This window comes from Erithacus rubecula, assembly GCF_903797595.1.
Source record: "Erithacus rubecula genome assembly, chromosome: 20".
Classification (NCBI taxonomy): domain Eukaryota; kingdom Metazoa; phylum Chordata; class Aves; order Passeriformes; family Muscicapidae; genus Erithacus; species Erithacus rubecula.
This window is the reverse complement of record NC_136672.1, coordinates 4,396,074-4,418,849: the sequence shown is the minus strand read 5'-3', so window position 1 is coordinate 4,418,849 and position 22,776 is coordinate 4,396,074. Positions and strand designations below refer to the sequence as shown.

The 22,776-nt window shown below is 50.6% G+C and overlaps 1 protein-coding gene across 2 annotated transcripts in view; it reads left to right on the top strand.

The window, feature by feature from the left end:
• The window catches only part of MGAT5B (alpha-1,6-mannosylglycoprotein 6-beta-N-acetylglucosaminyltransferase B), a 68,820-nt gene that overhangs the window by 28,535 nt on the left and 17,509 nt on the right, over positions 1 to 22,776 (top strand). For both annotated transcript variants that reach the window (XM_079323417.1, XM_079323418.1), the window contains exons 4-9: positions 8,689 to 8,801; positions 9,887 to 9,960; positions 11,338 to 11,508; positions 12,247 to 12,411; positions 12,946 to 13,115; positions 22,057 to 22,188. In XM_079323417.1, coding sequence (XP_079179543.1) covers positions 8,689 to 8,801; positions 9,887 to 9,960; positions 11,338 to 11,508; positions 12,247 to 12,411; positions 12,946 to 13,115; positions 22,057 to 22,188 — 825 coding nt within the window. The remainder of the gene's footprint in view (positions 1 to 8,688; positions 8,802 to 9,886; positions 9,961 to 11,337; positions 11,509 to 12,246; positions 12,412 to 12,945; positions 13,116 to 22,056; positions 22,189 to 22,776) is intronic.

The following is a 22,776-nucleotide window of genomic DNA, read 5'->3' as shown; positions in this document are numbered from 1 at the left end:
AGTCCCTGTCCTTTGAGATTAACCAGCTGCAGTGCTGGGGCACTGGGTGGGGTTGGGCACCTCCAGCAATTGGGGACCCAGCAGTGAGTCCTGAACCCAGAGCAGCCCCACAGAGACACTGGGGGCTGTTCCTCGTCAGGATTCCACCAAGGGCTTGTCTCCTTCCCTCCCTGTCTCTGTCTCTTTGATCACCAGTGACCGACTTGAGGCTGTCAGGGAAAGATAATACAATTAAAGGGTGCTAATTTCAAAGGGATTTTACTCTTCAAAGCGTCCCTGCTTGGCACGGCTGCTGTCTTCCTGCTCAGCGTGGGCTTTGCAGTTCCAGCTGCCCAAAACTGGATTAATCCTTGTTTTTACAAAGTGCTCTCCTGCTTAAGGCTGGATCTCCAGTGGAATCAGGAAGGCTGGGCTTTGCAGAGCCCCAGCTGAGGGGAAGGCTTTCCTGAGCTTTATGGAATAACCTGTGAGCACTGTGCCACTCCAGCAGAGGCTTGGGGTGGCTTTGCCCCTTGGAAAGTGCAAGGAAAATCTGTATATACAGGGGGAAATTAATGGCCTGTCTTGGAAACCCTCCCAGCTTCCCAAAATCCAAACTCTTTCTTGCTCCCTAGGAGCTGCCTGATCAAATATTCCACAGGTGCCTCCATTTCTTCCCTTTCATCCCCTTTCAATGCTTTAGATAAAACTCTCGAAAAACCCAAATATCCCACTCTAATTTTCTTCCCCTTAGAAGAGCTGCCCGAAGGTTTTGTGGGATGTCAGGCTGAGATAAGGGCACAGGCTGCACCTGTGAACCCCAGGTGTTGCTGGATTCCTTCTCCAACCCTGCCTGGGCTCCTGGCTGCCTGCATCCTGCCCGTGCTGGGAAGGGAGGGATGGATTAAGGATGGATTCCCTAACGAGGGCCAGCAGCCTGCCAGTCAGCTGCAGGAAAATCAATACTGCTGTTAATTGAATGCAACCCTCGTAAATCATGCGAGGGGAAGGAAATTAGTAGGAGTACTTATGGAAGCCTCCTGGAGAGCTGTTTACTGGGCAAGGGAAACATTAGTTTGCAGGGGAAGTGTTGATCTCTCTGAAAAGTGCTTGGGAGGGAGGGGAGGGGGTGTGAAGTGCTGCCCCAACTATAACCCAGCAGTACCGGGGGCTCCTTTTCCAGGAGCTGGGCTGCCCCTGCCCTCCTCATCCCACAGGGCTGGGCTCTGCAGCTCTGCTATCCCTGGTCATCCCTCTCCCCCACACGGTGGTTAGACTGCAAAGGGTGTTATTTGCTAACGACTGATTAATCTTCAAGCTTAATTACTGCCAAGGCTCAGTTAATTTCCACACACTTTAAGTATTTGTTCTTGTAATCATTACATGACTCCATATTCCCCCAGTAATTAAAAGTCTCGCAATATGACACTAAATGGATGATGTTCCTGCATCCTGCCAGCCTGGCTCTATTAATTCCTGAATTGTTGCTGGTGGTGAGCTGGCTACGGTGAAATCACTGCCAGATGCTGAGTTCTCCTGCTGCCCAGGTGAGCCTGGAGCAGCCTTGGACCCCTCTGTGGATTTCCTCCCCATCTCCTCAGCAAACAGAGGGGCTGCAGCAAGGGGAGGGGGTCAAAGCTGTTCAGAGCAGCCCAGGGAGGTCAGACCCATCCTGTGCTCCAGCCTGGCTTTGCTGGGAGCTGTTCTGCTGAGCTGGGCTCTGCTGCAAGAGCAGGGGTGCATCAGGAGGCAGGAGCCTTCCTCCCCAGCACTCACCTTCCTCACAGCCCAGTCCACCCTGGCAGAAGTGATGATTGTTTCTTGCCAGCTCCTGGGGATGTCTCCTGGCCCTGGATGATTTCAGTGTTACCCCTGTTAGGTGTAGGGACTCACTGCCAGTCTGGAGTCCCCACCAGGATCAGTAGGGACACAAATGGGGGAATCTAGGGCAGCTGGGATAAATTGCTTTTCTCTCTAAGGCAGAGCAGGGAGGTGGCTGTGTGCTGCTAGCAGGTGGCAGGGTCCATCCATGCATCCCACATTTCCAGAAGGGCTGTGGCCTCATGGAAGAGCCCCACAGCCCAATGGTGCTGGGATCACAGCAGGGTGACAGGGCAGGGGCCAAGGTATGCCCAGGCTACTCACACCCTCCCCTCCTGCTCCCAGCACCCCCTGCTCAATTTCCTGAACCTAATTCACCAACTGGCTTTGCCTTCTGGTTATTTTGTGTCTTTTTTATTTACTTTTTATTTAGTATATTTAATTTTTTTATTTTATTTTGTGCCAAAGCATTGACACACCAGGGGCTCCTTTATTACAGGGCTGGCAAATGAGGCTCATGTTTGGTGAATGAGGGCAAGTGCAGCCACAGGTGTTTTTGTGCCATGGTTGGTTTTGCTTGGGTGGCTGCACAGGGGCAGTGCTGGGGTACTGGTGATGTGGGGCTGCCTTTACCCCACAGGGACAATCAGAGCCTGTTAACCTCCATCAGATTCCCTGATTTTGGAGCAGCTGGGAGCAAACAGAGGGTTGGACCAGGGGCTTCCCAGCTTGGTGGCATGGACATGATGGAGAAAGTGTCTGGGGAGGGTGTAGTGCTGGCAGTGGGAACAAAATACCAGATATGCCAAAATACCCCTGCTAAAATTAAACAGCATGACCACCAAACACACAGCTGGCTGAGGAAATGGGGGGCTGAGGAATGGATCTTTCCCCAAAGATTCTGATGAAAACCAAGGTTTTGGTCTCACTTTTAAGCAGGTCCCTCTTAGTCAAGACTGAGGCTGGCAATGCCTTCCCAGCTCACTGAAGGTGGTTTGTTTCTCCCAGCCTGCACCAGGCTACTCAAGCCTGTAGATAAATATATCTGATTTATGCCCCAGAAAAGTGGTGATGCCATAACCCTGGTTTTTGTGATCCCTTGTGTTCCCATAAATAACCCACAGCTGCCTGGGCCTGTGGCTCAGCCCAGTTCTGCTCTGAGGGTCAGGAGGACAATGAAGGCTTGGGCTAGAGGCTTCAGCTTAGTGTTCTGCTTGGGTAAGATCTCAAAGCACTTTATAGCATTGATGAAATATTTTAATTAATGGTGTTGGCTATACTTTGCTGGCTCTGCTGGTGAGCTACAGGGTTTGGCTGGAAATCTGGTTTTCATCATTTTTTTAATGAAGTTTATTGCCAGCTCACTGAAATGTCAGTGCCCTCCCCTGGGGTGTGCAGCCTGGGCTTTGGGTTAGCTCAGGGTCTCTTAGAAAAGTATTTGTGTGAGAAATATCACCTACAATCAGCTGAAATGAAAATAAATGGAAGCACTTTAGTGAGTTAAATGCTCCTGTATTTATTATGTGATTTATTATGTAACTTGGTGTTGGAGCAGCTCAATCAGGGCTCTGCCCATGCATCATCTGGTATTTGCTTTGAGTGAGTTTCCAAGGAATGCTCCCATCCCAAGCCATGCTCTGGGATATTTTCCCAGGGTGAATTCCCAGTGAGCACAATCATGGCCAGAGTGAACTCAGCTCTTTGTTCAGGTGTTCTTGGAGGGGAGACCAAGCTGTTTGCATCACCCTGAGGTGAAAAACATTGGGATGCACAAAGACCCCAGAGCAGCCTGAGCCTCAGGGTGACCTGAGCCCTTGGGGCTCATTTCTCCTGGACATATCCCAGCTGCTGTAACAGGCAGCACCTCACCAGCTGCAGCAGGAAAGATCCTTTTCCCTTGGCCATCAGTGCTGCCTGTGGGATTTCAGCTCCCTGTCCTGGAGACTGTTGTGGGGCTGGATGTGATTTGTGTCCCCAGAGCAGTGAAACAGCAAAAGTTCAGCACCAGCCCTGCTGTTTCTGCTCTGCCTCTTGGGGCAAAAACTTAAAAAAATATTTAAAGAGTCAAATGGCAGCACAGACACTGGATGTGAGCAAGTGGAAATCCTTTGGTAAACTGCTCTGTGCAAATGCTGAATTTGTTGGTGTATTATCTTCAGAACATCTGCTTTTCTCCATCTGTATTGGTCTTCCCAAAGCCATGGCTTTCACAAGTTAATAGCAAGAAATATCGGATGAGCAAGCAAATATGTTTAGGGCTTGTATTATGAAGACAACACACAAAGAGAAAGAGATTCATCTTTTCATAATGCCACTTTTATAAAAGGCAATAAAAATACAGTGGCTTGTAAAGGGATAAACAGGCTGAAACCAAGCTGGTGCTGTGGAGCAGGGGACAAGAGAAAAGTGAAGGGAACCAAATTAATGCATAAAAAAGTGACAGAAAACCCAACCTCTGGCTATATTCTATGGCAAATGATCTGTCAGTGGGGAAAGATACATCTTAATAGCAGTTTTTGAAAGGAGATGAATACTGTATACAGAGCATTAGAAGGCACAGTGTGATCTGAATCTTAATCAACAGGAGGAAATATAAATCTGAAAATAATAAAGACGAAATCTATATTGATGGTTAGGAGTAAAAGTACTGTATTTGCTGTAGTAAACGGTTTTAAGGTCCCAGGGAAAAAATTGTTCTAGAAAAGCTGTGGTAATTTAGTGTAGTTTCAATAGCTGGCTCAGTGCCAGCCCATTTTGGTGACATTTAGCATGTCGCTGTGGAAAAATTTAAATAGCAGGAAGGGAAAAGGCAAAAAGCTGCTCCCTGGGCAGTGGTGGTGCTGGAAGAAATGAGATTTTTTTTTAACTGAGCTGGCCATCCTGGCTTGGATACAGCCACGTGGTGGGATATTCTTGCTTTCTGAGTTATCAGTAAGCAAAATAAACCACTCACCTTGTCCTTCCTGGTGTCTCCAGTTACTAACAACAAGGCATCAGACTCCTGCCAGGCACACAGAACCTTTTCACGTTGGAGATGCACCTTTAAACACCTTATTTTCTTGTCCCCTGCCTGGGTGACAAATCTCTGTGCTGATAGTTGATGTAACTTATGCTTAACCTGCTTGTCACCTCCTTAATGCCTTACACAAAATTTGCTGCTCCTGTGATGGCCTTGTTCCCCAGCAGACACAAACACTGTCAGCTCTCTGCTGGGAGTGAAATCCCCTGCCCAGAGGGTTTGGAGGCAGCCAGTTTCACATGCAAGGGTGAGGAGCGTGGGAGATCTCAAAGATCTTGTTTCAAAGAGATTTTTCTGCCTTCATCCCTCTCCTTTCATATGTTCCAAGAGTCATAGTGGACATTTTTAGTGTCACCTTCCAGTAATACTCTGTTTTGGGGAAGCCTCGTGATGCTCATGTGATGCCTGGCTTGTTTGGAGGACTGGATGTGATGCTCAGAAATACATTTTGCATCTAAGGGCTTGGAGGTGAAATCTTTGTGTTTGGGGAGCAGTTGTAGCTTCTCCAGAGCTGGGCAAGCTGGCACAGAGGCTGGGCCAGCTCCCTCACCCAGCACTGTGGCTGCCTGGCAGGATCAGGCTGGCTGCAGGGCTGAGCTGGGAGGAAACCATTTATTTAGGATAAGGATCTTGATTTTTGCTGTAGCATTTTTGTGGCTGTCCAGTGCTCAGCCCTGGCTGAGCTGAGGTCTGGGGGTCATCAGTGAGGAGGTGGGACTGAGGTTGCTGTTGGTTTTTGAGGCTCACCTGGTTGCTTGGGTGTTTGGGAGCAAGTGAGGATTGGGATGGATTCTGGGAGGAGGCAGAAGCCAGACTGTGGGTTAATCTAAGTGCACTGAAGGGTGAGAGCACTGCTGCTGTGCCTGTGGTCATCCTCTCTCCTTGCCATGAGTGATGGAGAAACCTGGGGAGCACCTTCACCGAGCCCACATCCTTTTCCTGTGGAAAACAGGAATTTGGGCTCACTGGCTCTAAATTCACTGCATTCATATGATGTTTCCTCCTAAATTACCCATTCCAGGTGTTTGCTGAGTGCCTCTGCATCCCCTGCAGGGTCTGATGGCTGCTTGCTGGTGGAAAAAGGGTTGCAGAAATGGGGGTTTGCGAGCTTTCAGACCAGGACAATTTTATCTCCTCAGAGCCATGCTGACAAGCAGAGCTTATCTCTGGTTGTTTTTGTGCCTGTATTTTCCCAGGGCCTCACGAGCAGCCTGCCTGCTGCAGCAGTTACAGCAGGATACCTGGGGTTTACTCTCTGCAAAGGTTGGAAGTGACTCGGGGGCAATGGTGTCCTCTGCATTTAATTATTATTTCTTAAAAGCCCAAGATCAGTGGCTCCCCGTGGAGATATGCAGCCTGAATATTGATGGTCGTAAACCATGCCAGAAGGAAAAATGTGAGCTGCTCGCTGCTGGCAAATGGACTTTAAATCAACAGCCGAAGCAGTGTCGGTTCATAAAACCAGGATTTTTTTAGCCTTGAGGACAGAGGTACTTTAAATCCCAGCCCTCGGGTTCACTGATCTGCTGGAGAACAAACATAAAACTTCAGCACGAAGGCCCTGACATCAGCACATATTTTTTGTGCCACGAGTGTTCAAGGTAGCCCTTTTGGTTTTGCTCACTGTGTGTGACATTCCCTTGTATTGTAACGACCTCGGTGGCAGCAGGAGGGGGAAAAACTTACGACCCAAATGCTGCAGAAGGGGAAATTATTTACTGGGAAAACTCGTTGAGACGTAGTGGCTGTTTGTGGTGGAAGTGAGAGGAGAGGTGTTGGAGAAAGAGTGTCCTGGTTTGAAGGACAGGTGTCTGCCAATAAAGGCAGTAGCTTCTCTTTGAAAGGGAGAATGTAAACCTCCTCCCTCCAAATTATTATAATATTGAAGTTAAGGGGCTCTCAGGCAAAGATATGGGAATTAGGAATAACAGTTCTTTACTAGGGAAATTAAAATAGAAATGCAGTATTACAAAGAACAATCCCAAACCCTGCCAGAGTCAGAATCCAAGCTGACACCCGTCAGTCAGTCAGGGTGTTGGCAGCAGTCCCATTCAATGGTGGCTGCATCCTCCTGCAGTGGCAGATGTGGTTCAGCTGGAGCAGTGCTCCTGGAGAAGGTGCAGTTTCCTCTGAAGCTCCAGGGATGATGTGGGAAGGTCTGGCTTTCCTCTGGAATCCAGTGGAAAGAAGGTCCCTTGGTGTCCAAAATTTCAGTTTTTATCTGAGGTAGGAAAGGCTTGGCTCCTGCCCTGGCTGGAGCATCTCCCAGTGGGATGATGTAATTTTATCAGTCATGCACTGGGACTCAATGACCATGAACAGGAGATATCTCCTGGAGGGAGGATGGGCTGTGGGAAGATAAAGATGATTGCCCCAGCTGGTTTAAAGATGGCCCATTAGCAGATAATATGTGCCAGGAGATCAGGGACACTGCCACACCCAGTTTTAAACAATGTCCCATTAACAGGAGGGAATTCCCACAGAGATAAGAATTGCTGCCACACCCAGTTTTTAACAATGGCCCATTAACAGGTGATACCTCCTGGATGAAGGGTGGATCATGGGAAGATAAAGATGGTTGCCCAGCTGGTTTAAAGATGGCCCATTAGCAGATGATAATATATGCCAGGAGATCAGGGTCACTGTCCCACCCGGCTGCAGCAGGTGGGGACAGAATACACATTGCTGACCACATCAACCCAAAACACCTCGTCAAGCCTGGCAGGGCTCCAATGCTGATGGATGGAGTTCTCTTTGCCTTTTTCCTGGCGATTCCAGGTTTTAATTGAGCCCCAGCCTCTGTACAGGGCTGTTTTCCTGTTCACACAAGGTGCTCCTTGGGTGAGTTCGATGGGGCCGTTCAGCCAGGGCAGTGTTGATTCCAGGCTGGATTCCATGGAAGCACGTGCAGCTCTCCAAGCTGCTGGGAACCTGACCTCAAGCCGTGGTGGAAGATGCCTGTGGGCTTTGTTGGGGCTGCAATGCCCAGCTCAGCCCTGGCTCCCTGTCCCTGCACACCCCTGGTTGCTGCCTCTTCTGGGGTCCTGCACTCACCTGAATCTCAGAATCACTGAGGCTGAAAAACACCTCTGGTATCCTCGAGTCCAACCTTTAACCCTGCACTGCCAAGCCCATCACTAACCCCTGTCCCTAAGAGCCACACCTGGAGGCTTTTGGGACACTACCAGGGTTGATGATTCCACTGCTTCCCTGGGCAGGCTGTTCCAATGCCTGGTCTCACTTTCAGTAAGGAAACGTTTCCTGATATCCAGTCTAAATCTCCCCAGGTACAACTTGGGGCTATTTTTTCTTGTCCTGTCACTTGTTCCTTAAAAGGGGAAACTGATCCCCACCTTTGGCTGGCTCAGGCACACATGTCCTGTGTGTTTTTCATCACTCTGCTCAGAGCTCACAAAGTTCCTCAGCCCTCCTCAGTTTAATCTTCTTTTCTCTGCATTTTTATTATTTTCCACCCTTTCCCCCCACCTCCCCTTAGCACAGCTTCATACTGCAAGGCCAATAATCATAGCAGAGGATTTTAAACCACAGCACATTGGAAATAAGAAAAAAACATTTTTTGCCAGTCTGTTTAGTAGTTTCCCCACATAAAATGCACAGGTGGATCCATGTTTAACAGCACACTGCAAAAAACAGCAGAGTATGTATAAAATACTGATTTAAACAGGTTTTCAATCAAACCTCCTGGAAAGCAGTGAGTTCTTTGCCTGTTAAATGCTGCACCAGGCATTCCCATGTTTCATCCTGGAGCTAGCTCAGCCTGCTGGCAGCTTCCAAGGGCACGGATTTCACTCTGAGTGTCACCACTGGGAGACATCAGGTTCTCAGGGTTAATTTGGTTTCTTTCCCAGGTTCCAGCCAGCAGCTGGGCTGATGGAGAGGATCCAGGCCATAGCTCAGAACGTGTCAGATATTGCAATAAAGGTGGATCAGATTCTCCGGAACAGCCTCCTCAATGGGAAAGGTGAGTGACCCTGGGGGTCCCCATGCCCCAAAACCCCTGTGTGTGCTTTGCTGTGCCCATGGGAAGATCCAACCATGACAAATTTGGTAAAAGTCCCAGAAATGAAGGCTGATCTTGAGGAAACTCGTGCCTACCAGGGGGCTGAGTGGTGACAAATCTGAATGGAATAAATGCCAGGGAATTAAATGCAAAATTAAAGGTGAGGAGCAGTGCCAGCACGAGCACCTGGATAGAAAAATTTGGTGGTTTGGATCCAAATTCACAGGGGCTGGGATCCAACAACATGAGAGACATTCCCATCCCACTGTGGCCCTGCTGGGAGGGCAGCTGGGCTCTGCAGATGTTTCCCCACAGGCCTGTGTGGTTCTTGGGGTTTAGGCAGAAGATCCTTTCACTGCCTCTTGCACCTCATGCTTTTCAATTATGGGCAAAGCAGGGCTTTGAGGAGGGGTGGTGGCTTTTATTGACCCAACCATGGAGGCAGAAAAGATCCTGATGCCTTTTTAGCCACTTTATGGCTTATTCTGGAACTCACCCTGGGGGCTGAGTCTTCTTCCAGCAGCTCAGCAAGTCAGTTTTTATTGCAAGTTTAGGCTGTCACACTTCCTTAGATCCTGCAGCCTGCTTACAAGAGTGGGGATAGGTGGAATTTGGGGTCTGGACCAGGCAGAGGGCACAGGGAAGTGCTGGAAATGGACCTGCTGAGATTTAGGGAAAGAGAACATTCCCAGCATTGAAGCAGGGTGGTTTTCTCTGTTTCTTCCCTGATTGGGAAAGGATGCTGAAGATGCATCACATCTTCATGTCCTGCTCCATCCAATGGGATGGGGCTGTCTGCCAGCCCAGCTGTGGCACCCATGAACATGCTTGGGGGCTGCCAGCCCCATCCCATCCCATCCCATCCCATCCCATCCCATCCCATCCCATCCCATCCCATCCCATCCCATCCCATCCCATCCCATCCCATCCCATCCCATCCCATCCCATCCCATCCCATCCCATCCCATCCCAATCTCCTCACAGCATTTCTAGCTGCTCCTCTGTCATGCCCCAGCTCTCCCCATGCCCAAATTGTCTCTCTGCAGTGATGGAAGGCAGGAGGGATCAGTGTGAGGTGCCCAGGGACCCCAAGTACCCCGACTGTGCTGGGAAGGTGGAGGTGAGTGGGGCTCCCTGTCTGGGAGAGGGTCTCCAGTGGGGATGGAAGCTGCTGGGAGGGGAAGGGCTCAAGGCAGTGACCCTGGGGGTTAAACTGGGAAGGACAATGGGAATGGGATGTTTTCCAGAATAAAATGTTTATTAATATTGGAAAGGTGCAGCCCATTGAAGGAGGAGGAGCAGAGCCAAGGTGTGCAAAGCAAAGCAGGGCTGTGCTTTGAAGAGAAAACACAAGGGAGGTGTCCAACCTTCTCTGGCAGCCTTTGCTACAGAAATGGGATTGTTTTCCCCCAATAATATCCTCACCAAATGCACCTTTAGCTGGAGAGGTCCAAAGCACTGAAGCCACAGAACCAGCTGTGAGGCCACCTCTGCCTGCATTAGTGTGGTTAGTGCCAGAAGCACAGTGAGGAGGAAGCTCTGTCCCATCATCTCTGAGTACCTGGAGCACTCCCTGGTGCCTGGGGAATAAGCCCAGCACTGCCCAGAGCAGCTCCTCGTTCAGTTTTCAGCACCTCCATCTCAAATGGGATGTCCTGCCTGACCCAGCCTGCTCTTCACTCAGGAATGCAGCCTGGCACTTGGCCCAGAGCATGATGGCTTTGTCAGAGAGCATATTTACATCAGCTAATTAAAAGCATTGCCTTTTCCCTCCCCTTCCCAACCTACTTTGAGCTCAGGCTTCTGCAGGGCTGAGTCTCCCTGGAAAGATGTTGAAGGGTATAAGAAAATGCTATGAGGGGCTCGATTTTTCACTTTCACGGGTGTTAGCCATCCTTTCCTTCCACCATTTGAGTAAATTCAGGATGTAATGCAATTGTGGAAGGCTGTAATCCCATCTCCCCTCCTGGTGATTGCTGTGCTTTACAGATTGGGCACAGCAACCTGTCCCTGAGCAGATTTGTTTTTGTAGTTGAATTAGGGAGAGGCTGGCAAGAGCCTTTGTGGGGGATGATAAATTGCTGCTCTGGTCCCTGGTTATTCTCCTCTGTGTGAAATCATCCCTGGGGACTGCTGGCAGATCTGTCCCTGCCCTGCTGCTGCAGGGGCAATGAGATCAGAGCTCCCCAGCAAAGCCAGCCACAAGAAACCCCTGTGCTGCATCATTTCCTGGGGATTAATGGCCGTGCCCCCAGGGCAGGCTGGAACCAGTGCTAAAAACCCAAGGAGCTGCCAGCAAACCCTCCTGGCTCTTCCTCTGCCTTGCATTCCCTGGAGGTGCCGCGTGGGTGAACATCAGCCCTGTGCACTGTGCAGCCCTTTTCCCACCCTTCCTTTGTACCTCCCAGGCAGAGAAAGGGGATGGAGAGCAGAGGTTCCCCCAGCAGGGGCAGCTGGCAGGGCTGGCACACCTGCAGCTGTTTGTTTGCCCTTGCAGTGGATGAGGGCCCGCTGGACCTCTGACCCCTGCTACGCGTTTTTTGGCGTGGATGGCACCGAGTGCTCCTTCCTCATCTACCTCAGCGAGGTGGAGTGGTTCTGTCCCCCCCTGCCCTGGAGGAACAGGACAGTGGCCGTGCCCTCCCCACCACCCAAGCCACGGGCACAGGTAAGGTGGGCCCAGCCTGGCTCCAGGATGCTCCATTGGTGTCAAGGCTGCTGGAAATAAACATCCAGTGTCAGCAGGGCTGTGATTCCTCTCTCGAGTTCTCACAGAATCACAGGATGGTTGGGCTTGGGAGGGATCTTTATGGGATATTTATATTATCTTGCAGTAGAACAGGTTGTTCCAAGCCCTGCCCAACCTGGCCTTGAATGTTTCAAGGGATGGAGCATCCACCAGCAGCTCTCTGTTTTATCACCCTCACCATGAAAAGTTTCCTCTTTACATCTAGTCTGACTCAACTCTCTTAGTTTAAAGCCATCCCTCCTTGTCTTGTTGCAGCATGCCTTGCTAGAATTTCTGTCCCTGTCTTGTAAGTAGTGAAAGGTTGCAAGAAGATCTCTCTGCAGCCTTCTCTTGTCCAGGCTGGACATGCCCAGCTCCCTCAGTCTGTCTCCACAGCAGAGATGCTCCATCCCTCTGGTCATTTCTGTGCCTCCCTTCACCCACTCCAGCGTGTCTCTGCCTTTCCTCTGCTGAGGAATCTGGGCTCTCACCAGAACTGGGTGTAGTGGGATCCCTCTGGGATTTGGGGCATGCAGTGGAGGAGCTGTGACAGCTCCAGGGGAGCAGGAAGGGCTCGGATCAGCCCTGCTGAGATGGACAAACCTCCCCCATGTGGCGGGGGCTCCTCCGGCAGCTGCTTTCCCTACACCCACCGTGCAGAGCATGCTCCTTCCCTAGGCAGCCTTCAGGAGGGACCTGGCTCGCCTGCTGGAGCTCATTGGCACGGGGAAGGAGTCCCTGAGCTTCATGAAGAAGAGGATCAGACACCTGGCACAGCAGTGGCTGCGGGCGGCGCGGCGCCTCGAGCAGCGGCTGGCGGGACGGCAGCGCCAGCAGAAACACGTACGGGCTGGGGCAGAGAGGGGACACTGAGCCTGGGACAGCTGGGAGGAAAAGTCATAGGGCTGGTCTGTTGTCCATGGACATGACCCCACTGGCATTTGGGGTGTGGCAGGACTGGTGTTGCTGAGCAATGGGGTGGAATTTGGAAATGGGTCCTGGTGGGTGGAGATGGTGTCCAGCTCCCACTGGTCTCCTCTGAGGGTCCTGGCTCTCCTGTTGGTGCTTTTGTTGTGCCTTTTCCTGCCCCTGTGTGCTGGGAAATCCAGCTCCAGCCTGAGGTTCAGACTGTGATGGACACAGAGAACATGAGCCAGGCCCTGGGATCTGACTGGCAGTCAGAGGGAGCTGCCAGGCTCTGACCATTGGGTCTGTGCTAACTGGACATGGGTCATTTGTCTGCACACCTAACTGAGCTCCCTGAGTAACTACAGCCTGCAAAGGAGCTGGGGGGAATCAGGGACCCTGAGTCATTCTGGGCTGGAGAACCCAACCTGTCCCTTTCCCCAGAGCTGACCCCTCTCCTTGTCTCTGCAGATCTTGATCCACATTGGCTTCCTGACAGAGGAGTCAGGGGACGTTTTCAGCCCACGGGTGCTGAAGGGAGGCCCTCTGGGTGAGATGGTGCAGTGGGCTGACATCCTGGCTGCCCTCTTCATGCTGGGACACAGCCTGAGGGTCACAGTCTCCCTGAAGGAGCTGCAGAGGTGGGTGCTGGCTTGCATCGAGGTCCTGGGTGAAAACACCAGGTCTGAAAAGGCTGGGGATGCTCTTTGCCCACCTGCATCTCAGACAGTGCTGCTGCTCGTGGCTAGGAGAGATCCCACCCTCCCACATCCCAGCAAAGTGGGAAGGACTGGTGCAAAGTGATGGATCTGATGTGGACAGATCTGGAGCAGGGCTCTGCCCTGTGGCTGCAGTGCTGGATGTGAGCAGGATGGTTCCCTGCTGCCAGCACACAGCATCACCTGACACCTGGCTGGGGCTGGCCATGGGAGCCCCCCTTTCCCAGCCCATTGCCCAGGGTGCTCCCTGCTGGGCTGGTGGCCATGTGGCTGCAGGATGCAGGAGTCCTGCAGGTCACTGGCTCTTCCCACCATGCATGGCTGCACTCAGCCCCTGGGGCTGTGCTGGTGCTGTCTGAGCAGTGACTGTGCTCCCTCCCTCCCTCTCCACCACAGGGCAAGAGCTGGGGTGGCTGCCAAGTGGAAGCTGCATCCCTTATCCTTGGTGGCCCCCAAGTTGTCCCTCCTCAGGAGATGCTGGGGGTGACCTGGGGAGAGATTTGCTGCTGGAGGCACTTCCCACAGAGGAATAGTAGGGTAGAACACAGGGTGAGAGTCTCCAAGAGGCACCAATATTAGATGGGAAAAGAGGGAGAAGCTAACAGTGGGCCCTGTTCCTCTCTGCTGGTGCTGTTCTGTTGTTACTGGGCTGGCAGTGCTGCCTTCTGTCATCTCATAAGGTTTGCTCCCCTCCTCTGAGACATCCCAAGTGGAGGGTGAGTACCAGGGAAATTGCAAATTAGATGGGTTATAAATCAAGAAGAGCCTGAAGCTGCCTCGAGGTCTGGGCAGGCTTTGGGAGATGCTAAACCAGCATGGCCACATAATGAGCCAAGCTGGAAAGGGAGTGAAAAAACCAACAACCCTGGAGAAAAAACAACAAAAAAAACCCCCAACCCAGCCCCTGCAGCATTCAGAATTCATGAATGGAATTAGCCCCTAACTAATTAACTAAAAAATAAAATAAAAAAAAATCCCGGTTCTAATGCAAGAGGCAGCATCCCCTCCAAGGGGTGGGAATGATGTGCTAAATAATACCTGTGCATTCAAGGATGAAAGGAGTTAATGGCTGGGAGGGCTGTGTTGTTGTTGTTGGTGGTGTGTGGTTTTGTTTGTGTTTTTAAACACGAACCTCCTGGTGGTTGTTCAGTGAGGGGAAGGAGCTGTTCTGTCTCACAGGGTGTTCCTGCAGCCCCGTTTCCCTCTGTGAGTGACTCTGGCGAGTATTTTGCTGTATCCCTGCAGTGTTTTGCCTTTGCCAGAAGCCTGGGAGCTTCCATGTCACTTGGAAGTGATGAGAACTCCTCTTCTGATGAGAATTTGGATGTGTCCTTTGGGATGCCTGGGAAGAGCTCTGTGCACACACCTAGCCCTGCTCTGTGTCCCAAAAACTCCCCAGCACCTGTGCTGTGCCTGGCTTTGGGGGTGCTTTAAACACTGGACACCACCCCATGTGCTCAGTTCTAATGGGCTGGGGTGAGGGCAGGCAGGAGTGGGGGATGTCCCCACGTCCCCTCTGTCCCTTTGGCTGGTCAGCACTGGCACCTTGGTGCAGCCCAGCCAGAGATGGGTTAATGTGGTGTCACCAGGGGGGCAGAGGTGCTGTGCCTGGGGAGGACTGAGTGTTGCCAGTGTCAGGAAAATTAATCCACAAACACCAGAGATTTATGTCCAAAAAGGAGACAGAGGAGACCTTTTGGCTTTATTCTAATAAAGGGAGAGGCCATGGGGCATTCCCCTGGGATCTCAAATTTTTGGAGGATGCAGCCTCCTTTTTTATCCTATTTTCCCAGCCAATTTCCCTCTCTCTTTCCCCATGGGCTGAGGTACTTGAGAGGCACAGACTTCCCAAACACCTGACACTTGAGATTCCCCTCTAATGTATAACCCTCCCTTTTAATTTTAACTCTTATAGAATTCATGGTTTCCCCCCATTGCTTCTTTCATCTTCCAATATCCAGTTTCATTTATCAGCAAACCTACAGTTTGTTTGTAATGGCAAATATATTTTCCCATTTATCAATCAGTGGAATCCATCCCATTATTTCTTTTATTTCTCAGTGCTAGTCTTACTTACCAGCAGATCTACAGCTGGTTTGTAAAGACAAATCCAACATTCCTCTCACCAGCAATCTGGTCCTTGCCTAAATCCCTGTCCCTGGGGAAGGGGCAGCCCAGGCACTCTGATCCCTTATTCCTCCTGCATCCTCCTGAAGCAGCAAAGATCTGTCCCTCTGTAAACTGGGCATGAATTTGTCCTCTCCCACTCTGGGTGTCTCTTGCTGACCTTGCAGCAGGACAGGCAGCAGTGCTGGGGTGGGTTTGGGGATATTTTGCTCCAGCAGTGTGAATTGTTGAATCCATCCTTGTGTATTTTTCTTTGGCAACCCCAGCTCTTTTCATGGCTGGGAGCTGTAGCTGCTCCCACCCAGCAAAGCCTCTACTGGGGCCCATAAATTATTCAGCACAGATTAACCTCTCTCCTGATTTGTTATTTTGTTGGGGTTTTTTTGTCTCTTCAAATTTCTGAGCTGATTTTTCTGTGTGTATCGATCATTGGCAAGGGATCACTGGAAGGTTTGCCTGCACACACTTCAGCCAGTGGTTATCTGAGAGCTGTTCATGATTAGCATCTGTATTGATTGCAATGCAGCAGTGCCTGGATTTGCTCTGGATTGGGTCAGGAATGCTGAGGATCAGGAGAATGAAGGAGAAGTAAGGCCCTGGTCTAAAAATCTGGTGATGGAGGGCTGGGGGTGAAAACATGTTGGGAGTGTGCCAGTGTGTGCTGGGCTCCCCTCCCTGCCCAGCAGAGAGGGGCAGGGGTGTCAAATGGCTCTTCCTGTGGTTTAGGGACCAGTGCTAGTCTGGAACAAAGATAAGGAGCTCAGGGAACCTGCAGCCCAGGCTTCATCCCCAGCTCAGCTGGGCACTGCCCAAACATCCCTGTGAGGTCTGAGATCACAGCCATAGTTTATTATTACCCAGTTTATTTGGGTTATCTTTTGCCCACTACAGACTCTAAAGATCTGTGAATTCCACTGCTGAGTCCTACCAGGGGCTATTTTTCCTCCTGTAGTTGAGCTAAGTGCAGGTGTTTGCTCTCCTTTGAACTCTCAGTGAATTTTTGAGCTGCTTCTGGTGCCTCTGGAGAGACAAAGGGTGAAACACAGGGTTATCTGTTCCCTTCCAACCCAAACCATTCCATGTTTCTTTGTGCATCTTCCCAGGAGGAGAATGAATCCCCGAGCTGGAGCAGGGAGCCAGGAGCTGTTTTCTCACTGAGATTTGTGCTGGGTGGGCAGCCAGCAGCATTTTGAGCCTTGTCTTGAAGCAGGGAGGGAAGAAACATCCCAAATCTGAATGCCAACACTTGATTATTTGCTGAAGACCCCGGTGCTGTGTTGGTAGCCCAAAAGTGCTTCCAGGGAGGTGAGAATCCAGGCCAGTGTTGGTGTAGGGGAGGAGTGGGAAGTGCCTGAAAGCTCTGAGCTGGGTTGTTAATGAGGCAGCTCATGAGTAGATGCTGGAAAATTACAAGCAGCACTTTGGAGCAATGGCTGTGCCCACAAAAAAAAAACTTTTCATAAGTGGAGGCTTTTCCTCTGGAGCACCCATTCCCTAGGGTCAGTGGGCAGCCTTTTTCCTGGAGAAGCAGCACAAGGGGCACTCCTGGAAGCTCCAGCTCCCACCCTCACCCTTGAGCCATGGGAGTGGTCATTTTGGAATGTCCAGCTGCTTTTCTGGGTAAGGGAGAAGCTGGGAGAGAAGGGGCTGCAGAGCTGTGAGCTGCTGGGGAGTTCAGAAAAGCACTGAAAGGTGCTTTTCTCAACAGTCCCCTCGAAATTAACTGCTCATAAAGCAGGACAGAAAGTCGAAGAAAATGGGATTTGATGCCTCTCGGGGTCAGGGCTTTACAAAGTGTTCCCAGAGCTTAATTGCTCCTGTGTCAAGTTCTGGACTCTTAAGTCTAGTCCTGGCAAAGTGCTGGATTTGAAGCACGTGCCTGTATCAGGTGCTGGCAGCCCTGTCCCTGCTGTGGTTTGGGTGCTGAGCCACCCTCCCTGTGCTGGGGATGGAGCCTGTGGTGGGACAAGCTCTGCCCCCACTCTCCTCTCAGAGCCTGGCACACAGCAAGAGCTGCAATTTCCCTGTGCTTTCCATGCTCACCGAGGTGTGCTCAGGCTGCAAAAAGGGCTGCTCAGATGGAAACACCATGTCCAGAAAGCACATTCCTAATGGTCTCCTGGCAGATAAAAACCATCTTTCTGTTTTGCATCTGTTCACATGAAAACCTGCACCATGCCCAGGCTCTGGCTTCACTCCCCTTGCCAGCTGGCAAAGCCAGTCCTGCTGTTGTGTGGGAGAGGAAGGAACTGCTTGTGGAAACAGCCAGAAGTGGCTGTTTCTGTGTGATCCTGGTGGAGCTGCATGCACAGGCTGTGGATTGATCAGCTCTGCACTGGTGGGGAGGAACCTTCAGCCTTTAAAGGAGCACCTGGTACTCGAGTCCAACCTGGCCTTGGATGCTCCCAGGGATGGGGCAGCCACAGCTTCTCTGGGTATTCTCTGCCAGGGGCTTACCACCCTCATAGGAGAGAATTTCTTCTTGTTTTGGAGCTGATGGGACAACAGGAGAAGAGCCCATCTGTCCCAGGGTCTCTCCAGGCACCACCAGCACACGAGTGCTCAGTTTCTGCTGCTCCCTGCAGGAATCCAAGTATTGATTTCTCCTTTCCAGGGAAGTTCCTTCATATTTGCTGAATCTGTGACCAGAAAGAAATGTTTGTTCTGGCACCCTCCCGTGCATCTCCAGGTCTTGGAAATAAATAAATGGATTACTGAACTCCCTCCTGGATAGGTAGGGCTGTGTCATAAATGATCAATGATGAGCCAGAGAAACTGTCCAAAACTTTCAAAAGTGAAACCATTGCAGGTGCTGAAATTGCTTGGAAATCCTCATTTCCAGTGAATGCTTATTCCAGCAGGGGGAAGAGCTGGGGGCAGAGGGCAGGCAGTAGGAAATTCATCCTGTGGGCTTGGATTTGCACTTGTTGCTTGTGATGGGGTTGTCACAGACCCCTGGGAGCTGCTCAGGCCTGGCTCTGGCACGTTTCATCCCTGGCTAACATTCCAGAGCCTGCTGGGCTCTTGCAGCCATGCAGAAGGTGAGGGAGCAGCAAGGACACGATCCTTGCTCTGTTCTCAGCCTTGCTGATGGCAGCAGATGTGGGCAGAGAAGATGTAATTAAATATAATACACAATATTGGCCCAGGCTGCCAGGAGATGCCCACGAGATCCATTTAGGGCTGGACTTCTCAGCACCAGGAGTGATAAAGCAGAAAGAAACATTGGGTTAATGTGAAAATAGGTCAATGGGATGTAAAGATAACCCTGCAGTCATCTGACTCCAGAGTGCCTGCACTGGAGGGGAGGGAGGGGATGCTCCCCTGGCTGATTAAAGTACCTCTGAGAGGAAAATAGCAGGACAAGAAGCTGCTGGAGATTTATTCTGGAGTAGGCACAGCTGGTGGAGGCAGCTGGCACAGAGGCGAGCGCGGCGCCCACTTGGATCCAGAGAGGAGCCAGGGCCCAGCTGATGCTCTGCCCTGGGATTTGGGATGGGAAGAGCCCCTGGAGCACCACCCACGGCTGATCTGGGGTTTGGGAGGTTTCCCCAGGGGCTGGGGTCGGGTGGTTTGCTCAGCAGATCCCCGGGCTGCGCTGGCGGCGTTTGCGCTCATCAATTTTATTTGCGTAATTTCAGGCGCCATTAATAGCACATGGCACGAGGAAAAATCAGGGAAATTGCACTCCAACCATGAGTGAAATTGGGTTTAGTAGAAAATTAGTTGACTTAACTGGCAAATGATGAAAGCCTGAATAAAGAATGTTTAAATAAGGAGGAATAAAAAAAAAAAAAAAAATCTCCCCCCGCCCCCATCTCAGAGGTGCAGGCTGGATTTGCATGAGTGGAATATTAAAATCAGTGTTCAGGGAGGATAAGGGGGGTAAATGAAGAGATGTTCTGCTCAAAGCCACTGCTATTCCAGCCAGGCAGCCATGGCACAGGGAGCATAAATGGATGTGGCAAGTCCTGAGCACCTGGAGAGGGGATGTGTGGCAGATTGCAGTGCTGATGGGAGCTGGGGGAGTCAGGCCTGCTCTCCCCAGCTGGTGGAAACTTTTTTGGAGGCTTCAGGATGAGTTACACTAATTGCTACCTCCTGCAGCCCCTCGTCAAGCTTGGTTAGGGCTTCCTTAAATTACAGATTATTTTGTAGTGCAGTGGCTTGTGTGACACGTACCAGCTAGAGGATGCTGTGTGCTGCAAGCACAGTGTAATGGTTTGGGGATTTTTAGTTAAATACAAGGTTTATGGATTGGTTCCACCACAGTGCAGGTTGGTGTAAATCACTGTTTGTCTGATGACTGAGGAAAAAGCAGTGCTGTGTGAGCAAATGTGTTGTTTAGAATTCCATCTCTACAGAATCCTGCCTTAAAAATTCCCCTTCAGCCTTCCCAGGAGGTTGAGTCTCCTTGGTGCCCTATTTATTGTACCGGGTGACTGTGGGAGGTGAGAGCCTTTCTATTCCTGCCATCTTCCCAATCAGTCCTGTCGTGTAAAATTGGGCATAAAAGTGACAAAACTGCAACCTGTTCCCCTTGCGGCGCCCCCAGCAAGGCTGCCCTGAGCTGATGCTGAGATTCCTTGTGACAAGAGCGATCAAGCAGCTGCAGAAGCAGCTCTTCATCTTAAATTGAAATTCTCTAGTTTTTTTCTGGCTTTAGCCAGCGAGGCTGTTGCACATTTACACGTTTTCTGGAGTCCCTGTCATGGTCAGGACTTTGGGGTGACCCCCTTCAGGGGTGTCAGGTTGGGATGGGGCTGGAAGAGGGATCTTGGTGCTCAAGGATTTGGACCACATCAGAGTTATAGAAAAGTCTGAGTTTAGAGGCACCTTTTAAAAGTCTTCTGGCCCAGACCCTTGCAATGACCAGGGCATCTTCCACCAGATCAGGTTCAGAAGAAGGGGGAGGTGTGGCCAAGAGCCCTTTATCATATTTCTAATGGTCAACAAATGTCTGGCTCTGCATGGCCCTTTCTGATGCTAGTGAGAGTCTGGAGAGTAAATACTTGTGATAATTGTGTTCCTTGGCTTGTTTCCTCTGGGACTGATAGGTGAAATGCTGAAAGGTTCAGCAAGCTGAGGACCTTGTGGAAGTGCTTCTCAGAGGATGGACCCTGGGGCTGTGGGTCCATCTGAGCTTCAGCTGAGGAACAGATAAACCCCAGGTAGGGCTGGAAAGGGAATTCTCAGATTCAGAAGGGAAAATGCAGAGAAATTAAGAGAACCAGTAAGAGAGGTCACAGAGAATGAAAGATTCAAAGTCTGGAAGTGTAAAATCTGACCAGAACTTTTATTCCTTAAAGAAGAGAAAATACCTACAGGCATGGCTGGGATAAATTCCCATCTCCAGATAGGGGTTCAGAGTAAGTGAAGAGCCCAGAAGAAAACAAAGACAGACGTCCTGGCAGGCAGGAGCTAAGGGTGAGATTTCACAGTGTCTGAGCTCAGACTTGTGAAACAAAACAGGAATTCCTCAGCCTTGTTGGAAGGACTGAGAATGAAACGGGACAACTGCGTGGTGGGAGTGAGACAGTCTGGGTGGACCAAATCAGCTCAGCAGCCTGGTTTTCCATGAGGATGCTGCTGCTTTTTGGGGTGTGAGTGGAATTATGAGGATGAGGAATTATCATCTTTAGGAGGAAAAACAAAATACAAGAGCATTGAAACTGCAGAGTGAATCAGCCTCTGAGCAAACTGGCACTGGGAAATCACAAGTACAAGCAACATGTATTTTTGAGAAACCTGCTGAAGCTGGAAGGTGTCAAAGGGTTTTTTTTTTTTCCTGAGATGGAGGAAAAATGGTCCAGACAAGCAGATGGGCTGTCAGGCTGACATCAGTGGTACACTTGGTAGAACAGCTTTGGAGACAGGGATTCATCAGTTCATAGAGGTAATTGGAAATGGAAGGAGACACACCACAGGTTTACCAGCCCTGTATCTTGCTGGATTAATCACATCTCACCCTGGCAGCAAGGTAACTGATGGTCTTGATAAAGAGATTGCAGTCAGTAGAGTTTATCTAGATTTTCATAATGCATTTTATCCACTGGAGGAGGGAAGAGGGGCTGAGTGTGGCTGTTTGTAAGGAACTGGCTGGAAACCCCCTGAGTGAGACCTAGGGCCAAGCTGCCACTGTTTTATGGAATTATTTCATAAATGGGACAAAAGTGAGAAATACAAATTAAATGTGCCCAACATCCAAGGACGGGCATTGTCAGCAGAGTCAGGGAGAAGCTGAGAGTGCCCTGGGATGTGGTGGCTAAGGACAGGAATTAGAGAAACATTCCAGGGTGTGCTGCGAGGGATGTGGAGCTGGGAACAGGGAGCTTTAGGCTCAGCTGGGAGCCTTGCAGGCAGAGAGGAGAGGAAAGATGTGGCTTGACAAGTCTGTCACTGGTGTGACTGCAATGAAGGTAAATGAAATCTGGTGTCTTCAACAAGAGAGGTGCCAGGGAGGGTGTGTGGTGACTGGGATGCTGGTGATCCCTGGCTGGGGATGCTGTGCCTCACAGTCCATGTGGGAGAAGCAGGAACTCAGCTGGAGCAGTACAAAGATGGGGAGGGACCAGGACTCTCCAGATCTTTGGCCTGGAAAATAAAAACTGGGGTGAGAGGAACCATCTGCCTCCCCCTCCATCAGAGAGGAGCTGTTGGATGGCTCCTGCTCAGTGCCCAGCAGGGAAAGGAGTGATGGTGCTGCTGGGGGCTGATCCCTCCTGCTTCTCCCCAGTCACTTAGGGGTTCCTCCAGGACGGGGGAACTGCCCCCTGACCAGCCCTCTGCCCTTCGACCTGATTTACACAGACTACCATGGCCTCCAGCAGATGAAGCAGCACATGGGGCTCTCCTTTAAGAAATACAGGTAAGCAAAGCCACTGCCTGCTCTTGTTCTTCATTTCATTAATTAGCAAGCAAAGACTAAAGCTGCTGACCAATGTAGGAGCCAGACCCTTTGATTTTAGGTTTGATTTTTGCCTGGCTGGTGCCTTTCTGTGTCCCCTGCTGCCACTGCAAGAGGCATTTGAGCCTCATGTATTTAGGATGAAACCTCATTAAAAGAGAGACAGTTGGAGAAAGACCAAACCCTGCATGTGGCTGCAGTGTGTTGATGTGTGCCAGGGGTGGGCACAGCGTGGAGGGGAGTGTGAGCTTGGGAATTTGTAAGGAGCCTTGCCTCTGGCTCCTTGAGCATCAAGATAAATGTCATCATCCCCTGGTACATCACCAGCCAGGAAAATCTGTGATTTAATTTAGTGCTGATAGACCCGCTATTTATTATGTTTTTTCCCATCTCTCCCACTATCCTACACAATTTTATTAGAGAGAAAAATGACAAGCTGCGTTATTGCTTTTATTATAAATGCATTTGCTCTCGCATTCAGCTGGTTTTGCTCTTCCCTTGCTTGTTGCTGCTCTTCTCTCCTCAGCCTCGTGCTGGTAGTGCCTGTCT